This window comes from Lissotriton vulgaris, chromosome 12, assembly GCF_964263255.1.
Source record: "Lissotriton vulgaris chromosome 12, aLisVul1.2, whole genome shotgun sequence".
Lineage (NCBI taxonomy): Eukaryota > Metazoa > Chordata > Amphibia > Caudata > Salamandridae > Lissotriton > Lissotriton vulgaris.
This window is the reverse complement of record NC_141700.1, coordinates 679,117,518-679,139,030: the sequence shown is the minus strand read 5'-3', so window position 1 is coordinate 679,139,030 and position 21,513 is coordinate 679,117,518. Positions and strand designations below refer to the sequence as shown.

The 21,513-nt window shown below is 45.2% G+C and overlaps 1 protein-coding gene across 4 annotated transcripts in view; it reads left to right on the top strand.

Moving 5' to 3' along the window:
• The window catches only part of LOC147677997 (meckelin-like), a 275,453-nt gene that overhangs the window by 168,288 nt on the left and 85,652 nt on the right, over positions 1-21,513 (top strand). For all 4 annotated transcript variants that reach the window (XR_015302475.1, XR_015302474.1, XM_086945878.1 and 1 more), the window contains exons 17-18: positions 590-688; positions 13,151-13,246. Coding sequence is in view for 2 of the 4 variants with exons in the window: in XM_086945878.1 (XP_086802004.1) it covers positions 590-688; positions 13,151-13,246 (195 nt within the window). In the remaining 2 variants the exon portion in view is untranslated. The remainder of the gene's footprint in view (positions 1-589; positions 689-13,150; positions 13,247-21,513) is intronic.

Here is a 21,513-nt window from a genome sequence, read left to right as displayed (position 1 = left end):
TAGAAATCTATATCACCTATATTTCGCGCACCCTATCTAGCATATTATATTATATCTAAGAAGGTCTCATTCGGGCTTTAGCAGGGCGACCCCATACCTCTCAATGTCAGTAGGAGCAGTTCACATCAGCATCTACCAGTTCTCTTCATGCGCAGCACCAAGTGTCTGCGTTCATTCCGTGTAACTCTATCTTAAACCCGCGTAGAGCCCAAAATGTTGGCATCAACATTATTTGTGTTATGTCTAATGTCTAATGTGGTGCGAGGATCAGACTTCCCAGCAACCTTGTGTTAGGTTAATCTTAGAGTGTGCAGCTCTCAGTGTGCAGACAGTTGTACCAAGTGTACAAGGCAAAGCTGATAGCTTAGGAATAACATATTATTCTCAAATAAAACACCTCACCACTTCTAGGCTGAAAGCTACAACAACAAGTACGTGTCGTGTGCAAAACTGAAGCCTGAAGGAAAAACGGCTGTTTAAACATGTAATACACTCATGCTAACTTAACGCAATATATGTAATGAAGTATCCATATGACAACTCTACTTAGTGTTTTGTCTAACTCTAACTAACCCATTCTCTGTTTCAGGTCATTGCAAAGTTTTTTGCATTTCTTGCTGGGACTCTTGGAAACACTTTCTTCCTCATCGTTTATGGAACTGCTGTGTACTGGCTCATTGTATTCAAGGTAAGTTGCTTGTTTCTCTTGTCTTTAGCAGTATTTTATTCTCTGAGAACTCTCCCTAGCTGAATGTACTTTCTGGATAGGTCTAAACACATCCTGGCTGTCTCATGCAATCTTCTGAAGTTATAGTAAGTATGGGTCAAGGTCCAAGGCAGGACCAACAGGTCACCTTGGTGGGCTCTGGGCCGACCGGGTGCAGAGTTGCTTTTCGGCGTTGGGTGCCACATTAGTTTCCATGGGAAACAGTTCTGGGGGAAAAGAGGCTGCAAGCTGGAACGGGGGGGGCTAGTCTGGTTTACCCCACAGAGGAGCTCGGTCCTTCAGATGCTTGGGCACGTATGGACACCTTTTATCCACTTCTGCTTAGCTGTAGGGTTTGGGTTGCAGTTGTCTTCAGGTGTCTGGTCCATGCTTCAGGAGACACTCACTGTTGAGGGTGCCTGCACAAGGAGGCAGCAGGCGGCGACTGGGAGTCCAGTCCGGGCAAACCCAAGGTGGGGTTCAACTATGGTGGGTCTCAGGACCTCCTTGGCACCGTTGGCCTACTTCAGTTCGGGATCGGGGGCACGGGTGCAGTGGTGCTTTCCGTGGTATGGTTTTTACTGTCCAGAGTCCTCCCGGTTCTTCTTGGGTGCCTGCACGGAGCAGGGAAGTAGCTCCCCTACTCCACAGGAGATGCTGAGTGCCACTTGAAGTGCTGGCAGTCCTCCCCGGCTTTTGGAGACAGAGCAGCTGCAGGATGAGTCGTCTTTGGTGCAATTGTTGGGGGACAGTAGGCAAGCCGGCAGGAATGGTGCCAAGTCAGTTGCTGCTCCTCAGTTCTTGCTCTTCGGTGTCCCTACATCATCAGCATCTGCGATTCTGGTGCCAGGGTCTCCCCTAAATACTAGATTTTGGGGCATTAAGGAGAACAAAGGGTTGTAGCCAATGGGCTAACTAGCGTTGAAGTCACTACACCCGCTATATGACCACTTCCAGTAGGAGGTAGGCGTAACCCTGTCCCAGAGTTCCTAATTCTCCCATCACCAAGATGGCGGAAATGTTCTAAAGGGGGTTGCACATCAGGCAGTTCTCCTTAGGGGTGCAACTGGCCTGGTAGTGCACTGTACTTCCCTCTATATCTAATTTCTTGCCTGTCCTGGTGCCAAATGGGCCCAGGGAAAGAGATTGGCATTACCCCTGTCGGGGGCAGCTGTGGTCACATGTCAAACCCGGCAGAGACCTTTGAAGCCTCCTGCCTTGGTATGCTGATTACTTAGCCATCTTGTTTGGAGGAGGTGACAACACCACCCGCCAGAGCAGGCATTGTTTCTTCCCTCAGAGACCTGCAGCGGTCAGAAACCTGTCTGTAGTGGCAGGCTGGTCAACACCAGTCAGCCAGCACAGTAGAGGCTGGTAGGTTTTCAGGGGACAGCTCTAAGGTGCCCCCTGGGTGCCTGTATTAATACATCCACCACTGGAATCAGTGTGGGTTTATTAATGCAAGGTGTTTGATACCAAACACCATAGATTTAAGAGAAGCCATCATGTAGCTGGGGAACTGGATTTTAGCAGTGTCAAGCACATGTACTTAAAAAGGCTTCCCTGTTCACTTGTCATAGCTAAGAATTGACGTAGACATCAAAGGCGCATATTTGCGATCACAGGGGCATATTTGCTCATGCAGATATGCCCACACATGTAGTATAGTGCATCCTGCATAGGGCTGTAAGACTGCTGTAGGGGCGGCTTACCTATGCTGCACTCAGTGTCTGCAGGCCTGGCATACAGGGATGTGTGCCATGTCATTGTTTCACGTTTATATGTACCAAGACATGCAGCCTGCAATGGCAGTCTACTGGAGTTTGATGAGGGGTCCCTTCGGGTGGTACAAAACATGCTGCAGCCCTTAGGTACCCTCCTTAGTACTCATGCCCTGGGTAATTGAGGTACCATTTACTAGCTAGGGACATTCAGGGGTGCTAAAGGTATGGCCAACTGGGGAACAATTGTACTGTTTAGGAGAAGAAATCTGGCACCTGGGACCTTGATAGTTGGGAACCCAGTGCACTTCTGTCAAAATTGTTACAGACACCAGGCATGTGACCATGTCAAAATGGGGCACTTTCCTACGCAACACCCCAAATGAGAGAGAATGCGAGTAAGCTTTCCCAAGAGTGTCTTCATCATCTAAGTGGAAAAACCTGGCATGGTCAGTCCCAGGTTTGTGCTCCACTGTAAAGTCCATACCCTGTGGAGAAATGGAGCACCTTAACAGTCTGGGGTTTTCACCTTTCATGTGCATCAGCCATCTGAGAGGCTTGTGGTTAGGTTGGACAGGGAGGTGAGTACCAAACAGGTATGGTCTCAACTTCTTCTGGGAGCAAACTACATCAAAGGCTTCCCTCTCAATGGCACTCCAACACTGCTCTCTGGGGAGTAACCTCCTGCTAATGAAAGCAACAGGCTTTTCATTGCCATCATTATTGATCTGGGAAAGGACCAATCCAATCTCATGTTCAGAGTCATCAGTCTGCACGCTATGAATTGCCTTGAATAATCTGGTGCTTTAAGAATGGATGGCAGACACATTGCTTCCTTCAGAGTGTTAAAAGCCTGATGACCGCTCACTGTGCAGTTTATTGTCTTTGGCATCTTCTTGGAGGTAAGCTCTGTGAGGGGGTGTCACAATGGTGCCATACCCCTTCGCAAACCTCCTGTAGTACCAAGTCATGTCAAGGAATGTCCTGACTTGTGTTGTTGGAGCTTCCAAGTCCAGAATTGTCCCGATCTTGTCTGTAAGGGTTGAACCTGGTCTCCACTTACAAGGTGTGCCAGGCGCTTTCTGGTACTTGCTTCCCTTGATAGTGAGGTCTGCAGCTTGCAGACCCTTCAGGTCCCTCCCAGGGTGGATCAGGTGATCCAGTCAAGTATAACTATAAACCGCAATATCATCTAGATATGCTACGCTAAAAGTCTCTAACCCAGCAAAGACTTTATTGACCAGTCTTTGGAAGGTGGCTGGGGCATTCTTCAATCCAAAGGGCATACCAGTGAACTGATAATGCTGACTTTTTTATTGCTCCTGTGGTCAGACCAGTTTGCCAGTACCCCAATGTTAAATCAAATGTACTGAGGAATTTGGCTGCCCCCAACCTGTCAATAAGCTCATCAGCTTTGGGAATTGGGTGTCCATCTTTCTTGGGTACTGCACTGAGGCTCCTATAGTCCACAAAAAACCTCAGGTCTGGTTTTCTCTGCCCAGCTAAGGGGATGTCATGAGCTAAAGAGAGTAAGAACTGCCTGAACGGCTTGAGGAACTACCACTCTCCTAGTGGCACCAGGTTTGGGGTCTCTGGTATCAATGTTTGCAGCATGTTTTGTGCCACCCCAAGGGACCACTTACCAGACGCATACAGACTACCACTGCAGGCTGCATGATTTGCTGAAGACGAAAGTGAAAGTGCCTTGCCTGCAGAAACTGCATGCAGTGTTGGTAAGCCACTCCTACAGCAGGCCTTACAGCCCTAAGTCAGGGTGCACTATACTGCACGTGTGGACATATCTACATGAGCAAATATGCCCCTGTGCAGGTCAGTTTGATTACTGCCAGTACAAGTGATCAGGGAAGCCATTTTAAAGTACATGTGCTGGACACTGGTGAAAAAAAGTTCCCAGCTACATGATGGCTTCACTGAAAACCAAAGATGTTTGGTATCAAACATCTTGTATTAATGAACGCACACTGGTTTCAGTAATGGATTAATACACCGCCATAGGGCACCTTAGAGGTGCGCCCTGAAAAGCTGGCAACTTCTATTGTGCTGCCAACTACTGGTCCTGACCAGCCTGCCACCATAGAGTTTCTGTCCCAGGGGGTGAGGGCCACCGCTCTCAGGAGGTCAGGAATAACACCATTGCCGACAGAGGGTGCTTTACACCCTCTTTCACCAGGATGACCTGTAAATTTGCATTCCAAAGCAGGGGCTTCAAGAGCCCACCGCCTTTAGGACGCGAATCTGGTTTCCCTCAGACGGGATGCCACCCCCCTTGACCAGGGCCCATTTGGCGCCTGGACAGGCATGAAAATTAGTACTCAGAGAGGCGTGTTTGCCCTCCGGCTTGTTCGACCCCTAAGGTGGGTTACCTGATGTGGACAGGAAATTTCAGAGTCTGCCATCTTTGTGATGACAGAATTAGGCACTCTGGGACAGAGTTGTGCCCATTTCCAACAGGAAGAGGTCATATGGGGGTGTAGTTACCACAGGGGTGAGTAGCCCATTAACTACTACCCTACACTCTACTAATGACCCTAAAACTAGTATTTAGGGGTGCTCCTGGAACCAGGAGATCAGATCCTCCCAACCTGAAAGAAGAAGACGGATGCTGAAGAGTCACAAGAAGCAAGAACAGAAGACCATCAACTGACTGGGCGCTAACCCTCCCAGCCTGTCTGCTGTCCTCTACAATTGTGCTGAAGAAGTCTCGTCCTGAAGCTGCTTGTGATTTCAATAGCCTGGGATGACTTCCAGCATGCTCCCCTGCATCCTGCAGGCATCCCAGATGGGCTGCGAAGGCTATGGACTGGCAGGAGCCCAACACTGGAAAGCACCACTGCAACTATGCCCCATATCCCGAGTTGAAGTGGGCCAACAGTGCCAGAATGATCCCCAGACACTCTGGACTCAAAGCTCACCTTGGGTTTCCCAGCTGTGGACTTCCTGACGGTGCTTGCAGCCTCTTTGTGCCCCTCTACTGTGAGTGTCTCTGGTGACTGAGACCCGATGCCTCAAAACACCTCCGAACCCGGCCGCCCCAGCCCGAGGAGAAGAAGACCAAAGTTGTCTCCGAGCATCGTGAGACCTGATCCCCCCCCCCCCCTCCTTGTTGACTCCACTGGAGTGGCCCCCCAATCCAAAACGGCATCCTCTTTGTGACCGGACCAATCCCCATTGAATTCAACGGGGCACCCAACGCTGTTTTGCACCTCTGCACTCGGCCGCCCCAGTGCTGCCCGAGGTGACTTGTTAGTGCTGCCGTGGACCTTGTCCCATACTCACCTTAAGTCCAGGAGTTCTGTCTCATAAGTCGCTGTAAAGAACTTGTATGCAGTATTTGTTTCTCTTCCATAGGATTACATTGCCACCTCTGAAAATTGCACTGTGTCGACTGTTGAAAACTGAAAATATTTCTAGTTCAGAACACACTTACCTGATCGTATTGATACTAGTGCCTAAATATAGATAAATATATTTGTTATTTGTATTAATTGGTGTGGATCACCTTATTGAATGTACCATTTATTCCCTGGATGTGGATTGCAGATGTCTAACACTCCGCTCTGATAAGCCTAAGGCTACTCAACCAAACTAACCCTAAGGAGAGCACCTTGGCCTTGCCCAAGAAAACCCCTGTCCACTTATAAGGGATACCTGTCTCTTTGCACACTCTGCCTCTTTTTGGTATACTATAGAAAGAGACAGCTTCCTAAACCCACTAGCTACATGTAATACCTCATGTTAAAAATACCATCACAGTTAACTTCTGCCTGGAAGAGTCTTCACCAGTTTCGCCAGTGACATTATGGACTTCGCTATACCCCTCATCATCAACTGCAAAACTTTCATCCTTGTTAGAGACCTTAACTTTTACCTAGAAGACAGAACCAACCCAAACTCTACAGCTCTTCTAGAATACATTAGAAACCTTGTCCTCAATAAGCATGTTATTGAACCCACCCTCACCGCCTGACACCTATTGGGCCCAATTTTCTCCTCAATTAGCAACATCTCAGTCAACAAGCCAGCAACTATGATCTGGACAAGCCACACCCTTGTCAGTTTCACCATACCCATCTCGCACATACACTGACCTGCCACCACCGGAGCCACATTCCCACAGCTGGAAAAGTATCTCTGAAGAGGATTGGAATTCCAATCTCACCCTCAACTGGATCCCGACACTGTCACAACTCAACTTCCCATTATAGCCCATGAACGAACCCTGCCCACATGGTCTTCCATATCCACAGTCTAAATCACAGCTACCATGAAAACCATCTACTCGGTGGCTCCTTCTAACCCATGCCCCCACCACACTTTCACCAAAGGATGCTCACTGTTCAGCAGAGCACTAACACCCATCCTCAATGCTTCCATCAACTGAGCAACATTCCCGGACACCTTGAAACATGTCACCGCCATGCCCCTTCTTCAGAAACCATCCGCTGACCTAACCACACTTTCCAGCTACAGACCCATCTTCCTCATTCCATACCCATCAAAGGTCTTCAACAACTACCTCAGCAATCACCAGCTCCTCAATGCCATGCAGTCTGGAGTAAGGCTCAACCACAGTACAGAAACAGCACTCATCATCGCCACAGACTACATCCGTGTTAGAAATGGGGGTCTCTAGCTGGAAGTGGTTTGCACCCTGTTCAAGTATGGACCCTTTTTCTAGTCAGGGTAAGGGAGCCAGATAGCTAAGATTGCCCCTGATCACCCCCTTGGTAGCCTGGCACGAGCAGTCAGGAATATGTCAGAGGTAATGTGTAAAGCATTTGTACAGACCCACACAGTACCACAATGAAAACACTACAAATGGACACCAAAACAGTTCAGAAAAAGAAGCATTATTTATTTGAATCAAACAAGACCAAAAAGCAAAAATCCAAAATACACAATCACTTTAAAAAAGTTAAAAACAGTTCAGTTCATAGAAATCTATGGATGTGTTACTTCTAGCACAAAGTACCTGGGATGCGTCAAAATAAGACAAAAACAGGCTGGGGAGTGGAGGCCCCAGAAAAGCAAAGCTATGTGTCGGTTCCTTACTGCCAGGGGAGGTGATGCATCGTTTCCTTACTGTGAGGGGAGGTGATGATTCAATATACAGACACAGTTCCTTACTGCTGGGAAACTTGGCACCCAGGGACGATGCGTCGAACATTCAGACTCGCTGTGTCGATGCGGCGGAACAGGTGCTGTGTCAATTTCACTGCCACGAGCAGGTGATGTGTCAATTTCTTCAGCCAAACAGCAAGGCCTGCATCAAAGGCAGAGCATGTGCCAGAGATGTCTGTGATGCAGTGTGTAGGACTTGGGTTCCGTCGAACTTTCAGCCACATGTCAGATGTTGCATTGATTCTTCTGCTGCACTGCGGCAATGCATTGGTTTTTCAAACACATGGTGGGGCTGTGTCGGAAAAATGGCGCTGAGAGTCGATGCATGGATTATCTTGGTTCTAAGCAGCCAAGCCACCTCTAAGGGCCAAGGAACTGGATTTCACACAACTTGGCAGGTCAGAACTCCTATTAGAGGAGTTCAAGGGCTGCAGCTGAAGTCATTGAAGGCCCTGAGACTTCAAAACAGGAGGCAAGTACACACAAGTCCTTGAAGATCATTAAAAGCAGGATGCAGTAAGGAACGTACAGTCCTTTCACTGCCCAAGGCAGAAGTAGCAAGCGGTAGGCCAGCACAACAAACCAACCAGCAGAGTTTCAGTCCCTCATCCAGCTCTTCTTGGCAGACTTACCTTTAGTCCAGAAGTATTCTGATGATATGGTGTCCCAGCTCAGGCACTTACACCAGTTCTTGCCTTTGAAGAAGGCAAACTTCAAAGAAATGTCTCTGTAGTGCTCAAGACCCTGCCTTTCCCTGACCTGGCTCTAGACACACTACAGGGGTGGTGGTGAGGTTGTGAGCTTTGTGTGAGGACTCGCACAAACCTATTCAGGTGTCAATGAACACTCCCACCACTCTAGCTCAGGAAGACACATCAAGCTGGTAATGGTCCAACAGGATATGTAGGGCACACCTCAGCTCCCTTTGTGTGACTGTCTAGACTGAATACACAAACAGCCCAACTGTCAACCTAAACTAGACATGGACTCTACAGACAGACAGAGGCACAGAATGGTAAAGCAAGTAAAGGTCTACTTTCTAAAGGTGGCATTTTCAAACATGCAACTTAGAAAAACAACTTCACTAAAAGATGTATTTTAAAATTGTGTGTTCAGGGACCCCAAATTTATATCTCTTCTCCATTGGAAGGTACACTTGTAAGATGTTCAAAGGCAGCCCCAGTGATAACCTATGGGAGGAATAGTCCTTGCAATAGCGAAAAAGACATTTTCAGTATTTCACTATCAGGAAATTTACAACACACCAATACATGTCCTACCTTTCACATTTACTGCACCCTGCCGATGGGGCTACCCTAGGCCTATCCTAGGGGTGCCTTACATGTAGTAAAAGAGACAGTTAGGGCCTGGCAAGTGGTTTTTCGAAACTGCCCACACAGACACTGTAGTGGCAGGTCTAGGACATGTTTGCAGGGCTACTCCTGAGGGTGGCATAATCAGTGCTGCAGGCCCACTAGTAGCAATTGAATTACAGGCCCTGGGCACACGTGGTGCCCTTTACTAGGGAGTTACTAGTAAATCAAATATGCCAATCATGGATAAGCCAGTCACCAATACAACTTAGACAGAGAGCATTTGCACTTTAGCACTGGAAAGTACCTAGAGTCCTAAAGTCAACAAAAACAAGTCAGAAAAAATAGTAGGAAGATGGCAAAAGGTTTGGGGATAACCATGCAAAAAGGGCCAGGTCCAGCAATCAGCTTATTAATTGACAGCGAAGGCATGGCAGCACTCATTCTCCTGGACCTCTCTGCAGCATCTGACAGCCTCACTCCCTATCCTCATCAGGTCCCATCCAAGGATCTGCTATGTCTTTATACATAGAAAACAAGCTATCAACCTGCCACATTACTAATTGGAAGCCTGCAAGCTCATCTGCATAGTGCCTCTAGATTCATCGCTCAGCCCACCCTCTTCAACGCATACATGATCCCCTTGGCCAATGTCATCTGCACACACAACAACTTGCTCTCCTACGCAGACAAAACACAACTCATACTCTCCCTATTGGACAAGACCCCCAGCTTAAAAAACAAGTTCACCACCTGCATGACTGAAGTCGCTAACTGGATGAAAGCCAACTGTCGCAAGATCGACACCAAGAAGACAGGAGTAGTGATCTTTGGTAAGAACACCTCACCATGGTACTCCAACTAATGGCCGGCCAAACTCTGGACCACAACAACACCCACAACCCATGCCAGGAACCTCAGAATATTCATCAACAGCAAACTGGACTTGACTGCTTAAGTCAGCACCATTACTGCATCCTCAGGGATCCTCAAGCAACTCACTGGAAGACTACAAACCATCCAGAAATTGGCAGCCATACTCTTCCTCAACCTCCCACAAAGAACTAACATTTCACCACACCTCAGGGAACTACACTTGTTCACGACACACAAATGCACTCAATTCAAACACCTCACACAAGTAGTACACAGCTCAGTCCCCATCTATCTGAATAGTTGAATCTCCTTCCACCAACCCCAAGACACCTCTGAAGGACTCCTACTTGACACCTCCCACGTATATACAGAGTTGATCAGGAGGACAAGCATTCTCTTACATCACTCCTAAAGCATGAAACAACTTACCACTCCACACCAGACCCTCCTCCTCTTATCTTGAATTCTGTAAGAAGCTTAAGATGTGGCTTTTTAACTAACCAGCCGACCATACACAAGGCTAGGGGTACCCACCTGCTCGGTGCCAGGATACCCTCACTGGTGATTGTGTGCTTTACAAATACACATAACACAGAATGGGTAAACCCTTTTAGTACATCAGCCCCCAAGTTCCTTATATCAGACCAGGGGACACATGTCTGTTACAATTTATGACTCTCAGTTGATAGTTGGTGCTATTGAATATGGACTTCGCATATGTGTCAAAATTAAGCTAAGAATATAGGATTAATCCAAATGACTTTGCTGAGGTGAGGAGTTTGAATGAAATAACACTGCTGTTCAAATTGTAGATGTATTCAGTCAGTTTTCTTTATGCTAGAGGTGAGAATTGATTTAACATAATACAATTTATCCAAGTCTATATTTCAAGATGCAAGTATCTTGAGGTTATTGGGTAGTTCATTCTGAAGCATAACCTGGTATTGTCCACATATTGGTGAAAAAAGACACTGTTTCTCTGAAGAAGTTTGCTTAGTGAACGAAGAGTGTGTGGCCCAGGAATGAGCTCATAATATGATCTTCTGAGGTTGGAGATTGTAATGTCAATAGTAACTTAGTTAATATGGCTTGTAAAATGCAGTCTGAATAAATATATTACAATGCTTTCAAAACGTATTTGCTCATGTATAGAGTGAGTAGAATGTCATGGTGGATATCAAGATCTTACGGTTGAGTGGGAAGCACTCATGGGCATGAGCTTTTTTGAGAAGAACCCCCTGCAGGATTAATGAGCTTAGGTCTAGATGATGGTGGTCTACATATCATCTAACAAAAATATACTGTCCTAATTATCATTTAAAACTATTGTCCATTGGGAGCTAACAATAGTAATACCACACCAAATAGAGTGATATTTTTGTAAACAATATTCAGGCACATTTATGACAGACAATTTTTTGTCATTAATTTTCGAATATTTAAGCAATTTATAGATCAAGGATGACAAAGCAGAAGATCTGGTAAAAGGTTTCCTGATTTTTTTTTTTTTTTATATCAAACTAACAATATACATGTTTATCTCTTGTTTATATTTGAAATGCAGTTAAAATAGATGGGGTAATTTGGATAGAGGGAATTTTAAGTTTAATTGAAGACAATATCAAAACTTGTAATCAAATGAAGTGGTCCCTCCTCAGCAGTGGGAAAGGCCATTCAATCAATCATTTATACTTTTCCTTGCTTCCCAAACCACCTTTCTTTTATTGGAATTTTAATTGGAGATTTCCTGGTAAAACATTTTTTTACATTTTCCAATGTCAAACATGTTTTTGATAGAGGGTTTGGAGAACTCGGTTTTCTATATTAAATCGAAGTAACGTAGCTCCTTCTTTTTTCTTCCTTATCCCTATCAGGTTTTGCTTTTCCAAAATGTGACATTTTTAAAATTCTCAGAAATCATGTCTTAAATAAAAAATACACAAGTGTCCTAAATGAAGATACACAATTAGCTACATTCTCCTTCCCTGCAGTTCCCTTATTTCTCAAGCGCTTTGCTTATTTCATTTTAAGCCCAAACGCACGCTAGTGTAAAGATTGTAGTACATATTTCCAGGCCAGTGGAGCTTCCTATTTTTCCTCAAGCACAGGGAGAATGTTTTCGAACAGATTAAGAACCCTCACAATGTTTTACTCATCCCTCTGTGCTGACTGTGTTTTCATAATAGACAGTTATAGTCAGGGGTTTAGGGAATGAGTGCTCACAGGACAAATTACTCTTTTTGAATAAAAGAAAGTGTACAGTTGGCTTCGAATCACTTTACCTGAAGACATATATTAAACACAAACATGACAAAAAGGATAACGAATGGAAAGAATGTAGTATTGGGATAAGCAAAACAATGTCTTGGCCCACCAGCTCTGGCACTAAAGTGCACTGCACATCTGGTGAACATGCACATATGATCAGATGTCATACTGTCATTCCCACTGTAGGAGAGCTGATGACTGCAGCCGGTGAGACATAGCCCCATGCAGTATACAGTGGTGGGTAGAAGTAAAAAAGGGGAATGACAATTGAACAGACACATGGATGAAGAGGGCTTTCCCAAAGCCTGCCTGTCTGTCTATCTATCTTCAATTTTTTTTGTTTACATGAGGTTTGTGAGACACGCATAAAGCTGTCTCTAAGTTAAACCTAAAATGGAAATACCTACATACTGTTTGACAAGCATTACATTTGCAGAATATCTTATTGTGTCCTGTTAAATCTAACTGAAAAGGTTCATAGGGGTATATTTACTAAGTTTTAGCACTGGATTTGCGTCACAAAAGTGTTGCCATTCAAAGCAAAAAATATTTTAATCTAATTTACTTGCCAGAAAATTACTCTAAAGTAGCGCAAAGGAGTGCATAACTCTGCTTTCCATTACTAAGCGCCAAGGCGCATACCATGGGTGTTGAATGGGCGTTCCCATGCAACCATCCAAGGTTTCTGATGCTAGGCCCTATTTACGGAACCAAGTGGACAAGGTTTAGCATCAGAAAATAGTGCCCATTTCGACCAGGCACTATCCTGAAGAAATGCTTTATATTCTTATTTTTTCCTGACGGTGCATGTGCTGCACTGTACAGATCACTTGCAAAGTGGGAAAAGTTTTAAAGTTAGTCTAAGCATAGTATTTTGTACTGGAAGGGTATCCTTCCAACACGAAACGTTTGCTAGAGTCACAGAGTGTCTCCATGGTGCACAGCATGCCCACTAGGGAGAGGGGAGAAGAGTGTAATATTGCTGTATATATAGCAGTCTCCTGCTCTCTCTTTCTCACACAGAACAGTGCATCATTTGCGGCTGCTGCACTGCGCTGTGTGATAATGTAGCAAATCGGGGCCATAGAATCTCTTCACTCATGTTTCACTGTCTTCTTCCCTAGGGTCAGAGAGGCAGTGTGGATGTTACTCTGCCCCCTGCAGGTGGACAGGTGGAAAGAGACTTCATCATTTATGTGTCTTGCGCCTTTGCACTTAAGGTAAGAGGGATTGGGCAATGTTTGTGTGGTTGTCTGGGATCACAGAGTTTGCTGCCACTGTAACACTGGCTTAGATTCCTATTGGTATTATAATAATGAGATTGTATCACTCCCCCAATTTTATGTTGAGTTTTGTAAAGAAATGTCTTAACATAGTAACATGCCACTGAAGTGGCTCCCTGGCACAGGGGTTTCCATATTGTGGTGTCAAAGGTGTTGCTACTTCACCGAGCTAAGTGTAGTATTTTATGTAGTTCCTGGTGTTGCAGGGTTATGAGGCGAGGGCAGCGTTCTGTGTAGCCACCAGAAAAGCTGAGTTGTTGGTTAAAAGAAAGTCATGCTATGGAGTCAACAGTATTGTTGAATTTTTGAACGAAGTAGAACAACACTATAGAATCTGCACTGTTGGAAATGTATTGAGTGATGTAAAACCTTGCTACATTTCACCAGCCGTGGCTTGATAATGGGGGAAACAGCAGCCATTTGAAAATGTAAGTAGTCGTTCATTGGTATTGATAATGGGCAGCTACACTATGGGCCAGTGTAGGTCGCCAATTACCTGTCGGTAACGGACGATTTCGGCCGTTATCGACCGGTAATTGGTTTTTGAGATGTAGGGGCCATTATTTTACAGAATCGGTAAATTTACCGAATCAGTAAATTTACTGATTCTGTAAAATACCGAATCGGTATTTTTACCAATTCGGTAAATCTCAGATGTAGGTACGGTAGCACTGTTTACAGTGCTACAGGCCTTCAGAATTCGGTATTTTACCACCCAATACAATTGGGTGGTAAAATACCGAATTCAGGTGTACATGCACATCTGTGCATGTACACCTGTGCCACGTAACACACAGACATGCCCTTAGGGCATGTATGTGTGCCACATTGCACACAAGCCAGGAATTGGGGTGCTGCAGGGAGTCAAAGTGACACCCCATTCACCTTTGAAGGATTCGGTATTTACCGATTCGGTAAATACCGAATCGGTATTTCCCATTGATTCCTATGGGCTTCAAGGCCCATAGGAATCAATAGGAAATACAGATTCGGTATTTAGCGAATCGGTAAATACTGAATCATACCGATTCGGTAATTCTAAAATAAGAATTACCTACACCTGCCCCCTTCCTATTTACCTAGTCTTAAATACCGAATCAGTATGATTCGGTATTTAAGAGTAGGTAAATAGGAATTACCTACATCTGGCCCTATGTATCAGCCATGTAGAGGCCGCTGGATAAAGTACAACCTTTTTTCGAGGGTAAAGGTGTACATGCAGCTATTCTGCACTGTTAATAGTTCTGTAAAGCTACTGAGCTATTTTGTGTCTTGTTTCAGAGATATGTTTGGCAGGTTTATAGGATGCACTAGAGTGATGCTGACATGTCAGTATAGTGTTATAGTTATTGGAGGTGATAGACTGCCTTATGCCTAAGTCAAAAATCAAAAATATCTTTATTCGGATTTAGGGTATAAATCCATAAAAGTCACACACATACATATAACAAATAATCAGCAGTGGGAAGACATATCAGGCTAATATTATAATTACAAAAGGAGAGCGGGTCCATTGAATACATTAAATATCCATAAAATATCTAGATTTCACAGAAGACTTTAAAAAGTTAACAATAAAATATATACAATCAATGGGCAATAGTTGTAAAAACATCAAAGCAGGTCTGACTTGTTTAAAATTAATTTTCTTTAAAATTGGTACCAAGAAAAGTTTTCCAAGGTCAGAATATAATGGGCAGAGAAACATAAAATGTAACAGATCCTGTGGGGACTTCCCATCACAACTACAAGGGGATAGCACCTGACCTCTGGAGGTCACCTTTGGTCTAGTCAGCAAAAAATGGAAGGTGTTCATCCGTAGCCTCGTTAATAAAAACATTTCGTGTGAGGTGAATGTCCCCAAGAGATAAGGTTCTACAGAAGGAGACGTGATAAGGGGAAGATAGGCCCGGACACATGGTTTCATAGACTCCGCGGCCTCCCTATCTAGTCCCTTCTGGATCAGACAAGCAGTCTTTATTGATACAATGTCCTTCTTTAAATTTGATTCTGGGTAGGTAAATAAGATACCCCTTACCAGTTGATCAAAACTCTTTTTTAGGTAGCTGAACCAGGGAATTCTGGCCATGTTGTCAAGCGACATACAATCTTTAAGTATTGCAAGAGTAAGGGGGATATCCCGATTGAGCCAACATTGCAGCCAAAACATCAGGGTGCGCATTGTCACAAGGTCACACAGATAAGGAACCCCCAATTCCTCATGAACTACTAAATTTGGAGTTCCCTGGGGGACACATAGTAGTCTTTTTGAAAACTTATTTTCCTCAATCTGTAATGACTTAATAAGGCCTCGCCCCCAGAGCTCGCTTCCATAGCTTGCTATTGCTATACTTTTGGCTCTATAGACCTGTAGCATGGCTCCTATAGGTTTTTTTCCCACCTTTGAGGCAAAGTTGAAGATTGACACATTTGCCCAGGCCATATCCCCCTTTTTTTTGGATCAAGGGGTCCCATTTTAGCTGGTCATCAAAGAGGACTCCAAGATATGAAAAAACCTTTGTTCTAGGAATTATACCACCACCAGATCTATACTGAAATGCCCTTTTAGAACGTTTCCCAATTCTCATGGTATATGATTTGGTACTGTTTATGTTTAAATCCAGTTTTGTCATAAAATCTTTAAAAACATTTAATAGAGTTTGCAAGCCAAGTTCTGTCCTTGCTATAAGAACAGCATCATCTGCATGAAGCAGAACTGGTATACCCCGCTTCTCAATATAGGGGAAGTCTGCTTTGGATGCCACCAAGAGGCCTTCTAAATCATTAATGTAAAACGGTGCCATTACACAGCCCAGTCGCACCCCTTTCTTGATGGGGAAGTCCTGGGTAACCTCCAGCTCCTTAGTGTACCTTACATTAGCCCGTGTCGATGAGTGCAAATCTCTCAAGAAGTGCACAAGTCCCACATCAACCCCCCTTTCCTCCATGGACTGCCATAATTTGGTTCTATTAACACAATCAAATGCGGAAGACAAGTCCATGAAGGCAAGGTGAATTGTACCGGGATGCACTACCGTATACTTATTAAGAATTAAATATAAGTTAAGACACTGGGCGGTGGTCGAACACCCTGGGCGAAACCCATACTGACAGTTAGATAAGATCCCATTATCATCTGTCCAGTCAGTTAGTTTTTTTAATACAACCCGTACCACCACCTTCACTATCGAATCGATAAGGGAGATTGGGCGATAACAACAGGGACTATTTCTATCACCCTTCTTATATAAAGGCACAATTGTTGAACATGCCTAAGAATCTGGGGACCCCACTTTAATAGCAGCATTAAAAACAGACTCTAGGATGGGTGCCCAAAACTTGGGATCAGATTTAAATAGATCAGGGGGGATCCCATCAGGCCCAGGTGCTTTGTTAGAAGTTAAGCCTGCAATTCCATCTAGAATCTCATTTTGGGTAAACATAATAGCTGGATCATTATCATGTCCTTGAGTCCCATTGGTATGCATGAGTGGGCTATCAAACATGGTTTTAAAATAGAGAACCCAATCCCCTTCACTTATATGTGCCACCAAACCGTCCCCTCCTTCTGGTTGAAACAGAGGCCCGTTTACAGCTTGCCAAAACCTTGAGCTATTTTTTTATGTACTAGAGTCTATCAACTCCTGCCATGCTTCATCTTACATGATATCCCTGCGGGTAGCAAAGGTCAGCTTGTAATAATTTCTACAGGAGCGTACCTCTAGTTGATTTCTGGGTTCAGTTGACAGGACCTCTCTCAGGCGTTTGGCTGCTTTAGTGCAATTAGTGTCGAACCACCTAGGTCCCTGATTGGTTCTATTTCCTTCCTTTTCTGTCAGCATATCCCCAATTTTTGTGGTCATGACAGTGAAAGCTGCTAAGATACTACCGGAATCAACTCCTTGTGTTGTGCAGGTAGCTATTTCCCCCAAACAATGGTTCTTCACCGTATCATAAAATAAATCGGGTCAGATTTGAGACCACCTTAACCTGCGCTTGCCGTCTGTGGTCCTCAAAGAGCCTACTACAGGGTCACTGCGTACAGTTTCCAATAGGGGGCCACCTATATGTACTGATATCGGATTATGATCGCTATATTCATTGACACATATAGTAAATCCACTTAGAGCTGATTCTAGGGATACCGAAAATAATATATAGTCAATAAATGTTCTGCTTCCCCTCCCTTTAAATGTTTGGTATAGTAAATTTAGACAGGGGATTTGTTAAGGGCATAACGACTCCCATGTCATACTCAGCCAGCATGTTGTTAAGATGTTGCCCTTGGATCGTATGTTCGAAATGAAATCCCGATATTAAAGGGCAGCTTAAATCGGCAATGCTAGTGGTAGTTGGATTTCCACAGGGATGAATATTAAAGTCTCCTGATATTATCATACTGTGAAGATTATTGCCCATATGTTCTCTTATAAAATCAGCCAGGGCAAGGATATTGCTCTCAGCAGAAGAAATAGCTGGGGAATCATAAAAGTTTAGTAAACCCCACCTTATTCGCCCCCTACTTAGAATTAATGCCTATTCTTCAATAGCGCCTTCTACCATTAGCATGGTAGGCATAGAAGCACTTTCTTAGTCTGCGCCCCATCCCCTCATTCTTTGATATACAAGGAGTTTGGATAAAAGCAAGGGAGGGGTTGACAGATGACTCTCCCATGCTCTCTGGAAATCTAGTACATATACCCGTAAGTGCTAGTATAGCGCCTAGATACGACTAAGTAGCCAAGCCCAATTTGTGCCATAAGGTTATGTACATGCCACATGCTCATGTAGAAATGGAATGGTGCACCTGGAGGTAACAGGTCTGTTTTGAAGGTTTGGGGTCGTAGAGTGAGTGTAAAGGGCAGTGTGGTCATGCAGTACAGGCGCTCTCGTCCAGCCTCCACCCCGATCACATGCGCTGCGGCGTTAATCCGGCCCTTTGTACACGCATCGATCGGCAGCCGGCTGGCGTGCTGTGTGTTGTATATGTTGTAGGAGAGTAGGATCTGCTTACTATGGTTACCCCCACTTTTTGCTGGTGTTTCACTGTTTTTTTACTTTAGTTTGGCTGGGGCCCTGCTAACCAGGACCCCAGCCTAGCTGCTTCCTCACTAAACTGATTGCATGTACATTAGGTACACTCCAGATTGGTTACTGGGCTACCCCTGTGAGTCCCTAGTATATAGTACCTTAGGTAGGTACTCTAGAGGCCTACCAGGGACTGAAGCATGTATTATGCCACCCCTGGGAAGCCTTGCAAAATGGCACCACAGGTCTGCTACTGCAACCTGGGTAAGGTGGTGCATGCACCCCTTACTAAGATATAGGCTAAGATATAGCTACCTATATCTACCTTTAATCACTGACACATATAAACCTATAAGTCACTCCTATGGCAGGCCTTACCAATCCTGAAGCCAGAGTGCTTGACTTTGTGTGGGAGGGTGCCCATGCATGAGCAGGACCCCTCTGCAGCTTTCGGAATCTATTCTCTGTAGCTGTTCTGGGATGCAGCCAGACCATATACTCTTAAGTGCATTATAACCTTGTGGTTAATGCTAACTTTGGAATGGCTGCGTGGAAACATGTCATGTTTGGTGTCAAACACTTTGGAATCCTCCCCCCCTCCCCCCAAGCCTGGCAGAATTCCACCCTTGTAGAGGGAGAAGACATGTGCACACTTACCAAACCTGTAATAGTTTAAAAGAGCCCCAGGATCACAAAATGGATGCTGCAGCCATAGACACAAGTCTGACATCCTTCTGCTGGACGAAACTCCGGCAGGGGAGGCCTGGACAATAGGTTTCCTATCACAGGGAGGTGTAACCACCTCCCATACAGGCTTTAGTGTATTGGGGCTGGGTGGGTGCATTCAGTGAATGCTTTTCAGACAGTGCTGGGGGCACACTTGGTGTCCCTGAGCATACCCTAGTTCAAACCGGTTGCAGGGGCACTAAAGCCCCTGCTCTGGCGCGAAACTGGACAGAGGGAAAGGGGTGTAACCACCCCCTCCCTGGGTCCTCCCATAGGTGGGACCCTAGAGTAAGTCCAACCCCTAAACTTAGTTTAAGTATAGGAACCAGTCCTTAGGACTTTAGATTACCCTGGATGAAACTCTGCAACACATATCCTGGAACTTCAACATTCTGATTCGACTTGAGGACAGAAGAATCTCCCTTGGGGTCAAGGAGTGATTCCCCGGTTCAAACAAGCACCAAAGAAGCATCTTGCCGGTCTGCATTACCAAGGCTTCCGCCAGATTCCAACAGATTTGCGACTCAGGACATGGACTTCCAGACTTCTCCAAGGCCCACACGAGATCCCAGCAAAGCTGAGACCCGCAGCCATCACGAGAGATGTGGGACCGGAACTCCTGGACACGTGCACATTTGCAGGTGCATCTACTTCCTGAGTTTTCCCGAAGTTGTGCATTGGGCTACTTGTGGTCCAAGCTCCGAGCACCATATGCACTGAAGATTGTGGGCCTACACTCCACGAGTGTTCCGTGGGCCCGCTTCTAGCATTTCTGCTTGAGGTGTGCCCTGACTCCCTTCCAAAGGGTGAATCCCTCAGACATTGCTGGTCTGCACCGAAGCCAATCTTTGCCTTCTGTGTGGGTTGCTGTTGCCAAGGCTTGTTGGGTCCCATCCGGAATCCAACAATGCAGCACTCAACATCCTTTGTGGGACAGCTCAAATCCAGCTCCTGGTTGTCGTCGAAGCCTCCTGGTCCTCGTGGCTGAAGAGTCAAGCTTCACCTGAAATCGATCGACATTGGTTGGCATCTTCTCATCGCCTTCCTGGTCACTGGCTAGTGACCCAGACTCTGTCCCTTCTGCTTTCAGGTTCTTCAGATCTTCGATCCATCCTTGGATCCACCCGGACACTTTCGACTTGGTCGCCAGCACCACTTTGTAGCAGATCACCATTGAAAAAGACGATGAAACCCAACACCAAAAGACACCTATGCTCCCGGCTTCCCTGGGTGAGGTAACAAGAGTAATTCAGTGCTCCTGTGGGTATTGACTCTAGAGCTTCCTAGTTCTAAAGGGGTTTGCTCCAAGTACTCTTCTAAGTGTCCTTCCTTTGTATTTTTCCAACCCCGACTTTCCCCATAGAAGTTAATGGTGATTCGCGTCTGTGTTTAGACACTGCACGCGTCCCCCGTGGGTCCCCTGTGTCACTACCTTGGGTGGTTCCTGGTGGCCCCAGCGGTTCTACAGGCTCTAGACCGTGTATCTATGTCAGTCGTGCTTCTTAAACCACTTTATTGGTATATGGTTTGTGATGCCCCTAGGGCTAATCATCTACTGTGCTAATTTACTGTGTGCTAAATAAGTTTACTTGATGTACTTTTGCCTTTAGGCTCATAAAGAGACTAGAGGGATGTGTTTAGAATAAATACATATATTTTATATATATACCTGGTATGGTTCTCCTTTCATGTTGTCCTTCATGAGATTATAGACTGGTAAAACAAGCTGCTTTACATTCTTTCAAGACTTAGCCTGAAGGCTGCTCTCCACAGCTACCACTAGGTTAGCTTTCTATATAGGTTGTTTTTAAACCTACCATCAATACGGGTTTTTTGGAGTGGTGCAAGGTGCCCACTAGAATAGTGGACAGCATAGGCCAGGCCAACTTCTCACATATGTAAATCGGTGTTTGTCCTTCAGTGGCTCGCGTACCTCCAGGCAGGCCCTCGGGCCGGGGTCTGGGAAGCTGCCTGTGTGTGGAGCGGGGCCAGGGGAGGTGGTAGCAAGCAGCAGCGGCCAGCACATGATATGTCAATTTTAAATTAGTTGGATGGGTAGATGTACGGTCAGTTAATAGACGAACAGGCGCACAGTTTGATTTTAGGTGGATACAGAGACCAGCAGGCTTTAGTTAAATATAATTCAAGATATATGCACTCGATATAGGTTGAATTTTACATTTGTAGCAGACGTAGCTTTATTTAAGGAAGAAAGCGGACCACATTTGTTGATTATGGATTGATGCATTGTTTTTAGGCATGAATTGAATTGTGTTATGATAGCCAGACAGAGATACAAATGTGTAGGTACATTGTTAGGATATATTGACGGTAGGCAGGCGGATATGAAAATTGTTCATAGTGCGATGATTTGATAGCACATAACGCATGCTGCGGGACACAGTTACGGTCACAGTAGACTGTTTCAACATCTCTGAACGACGGCTCCA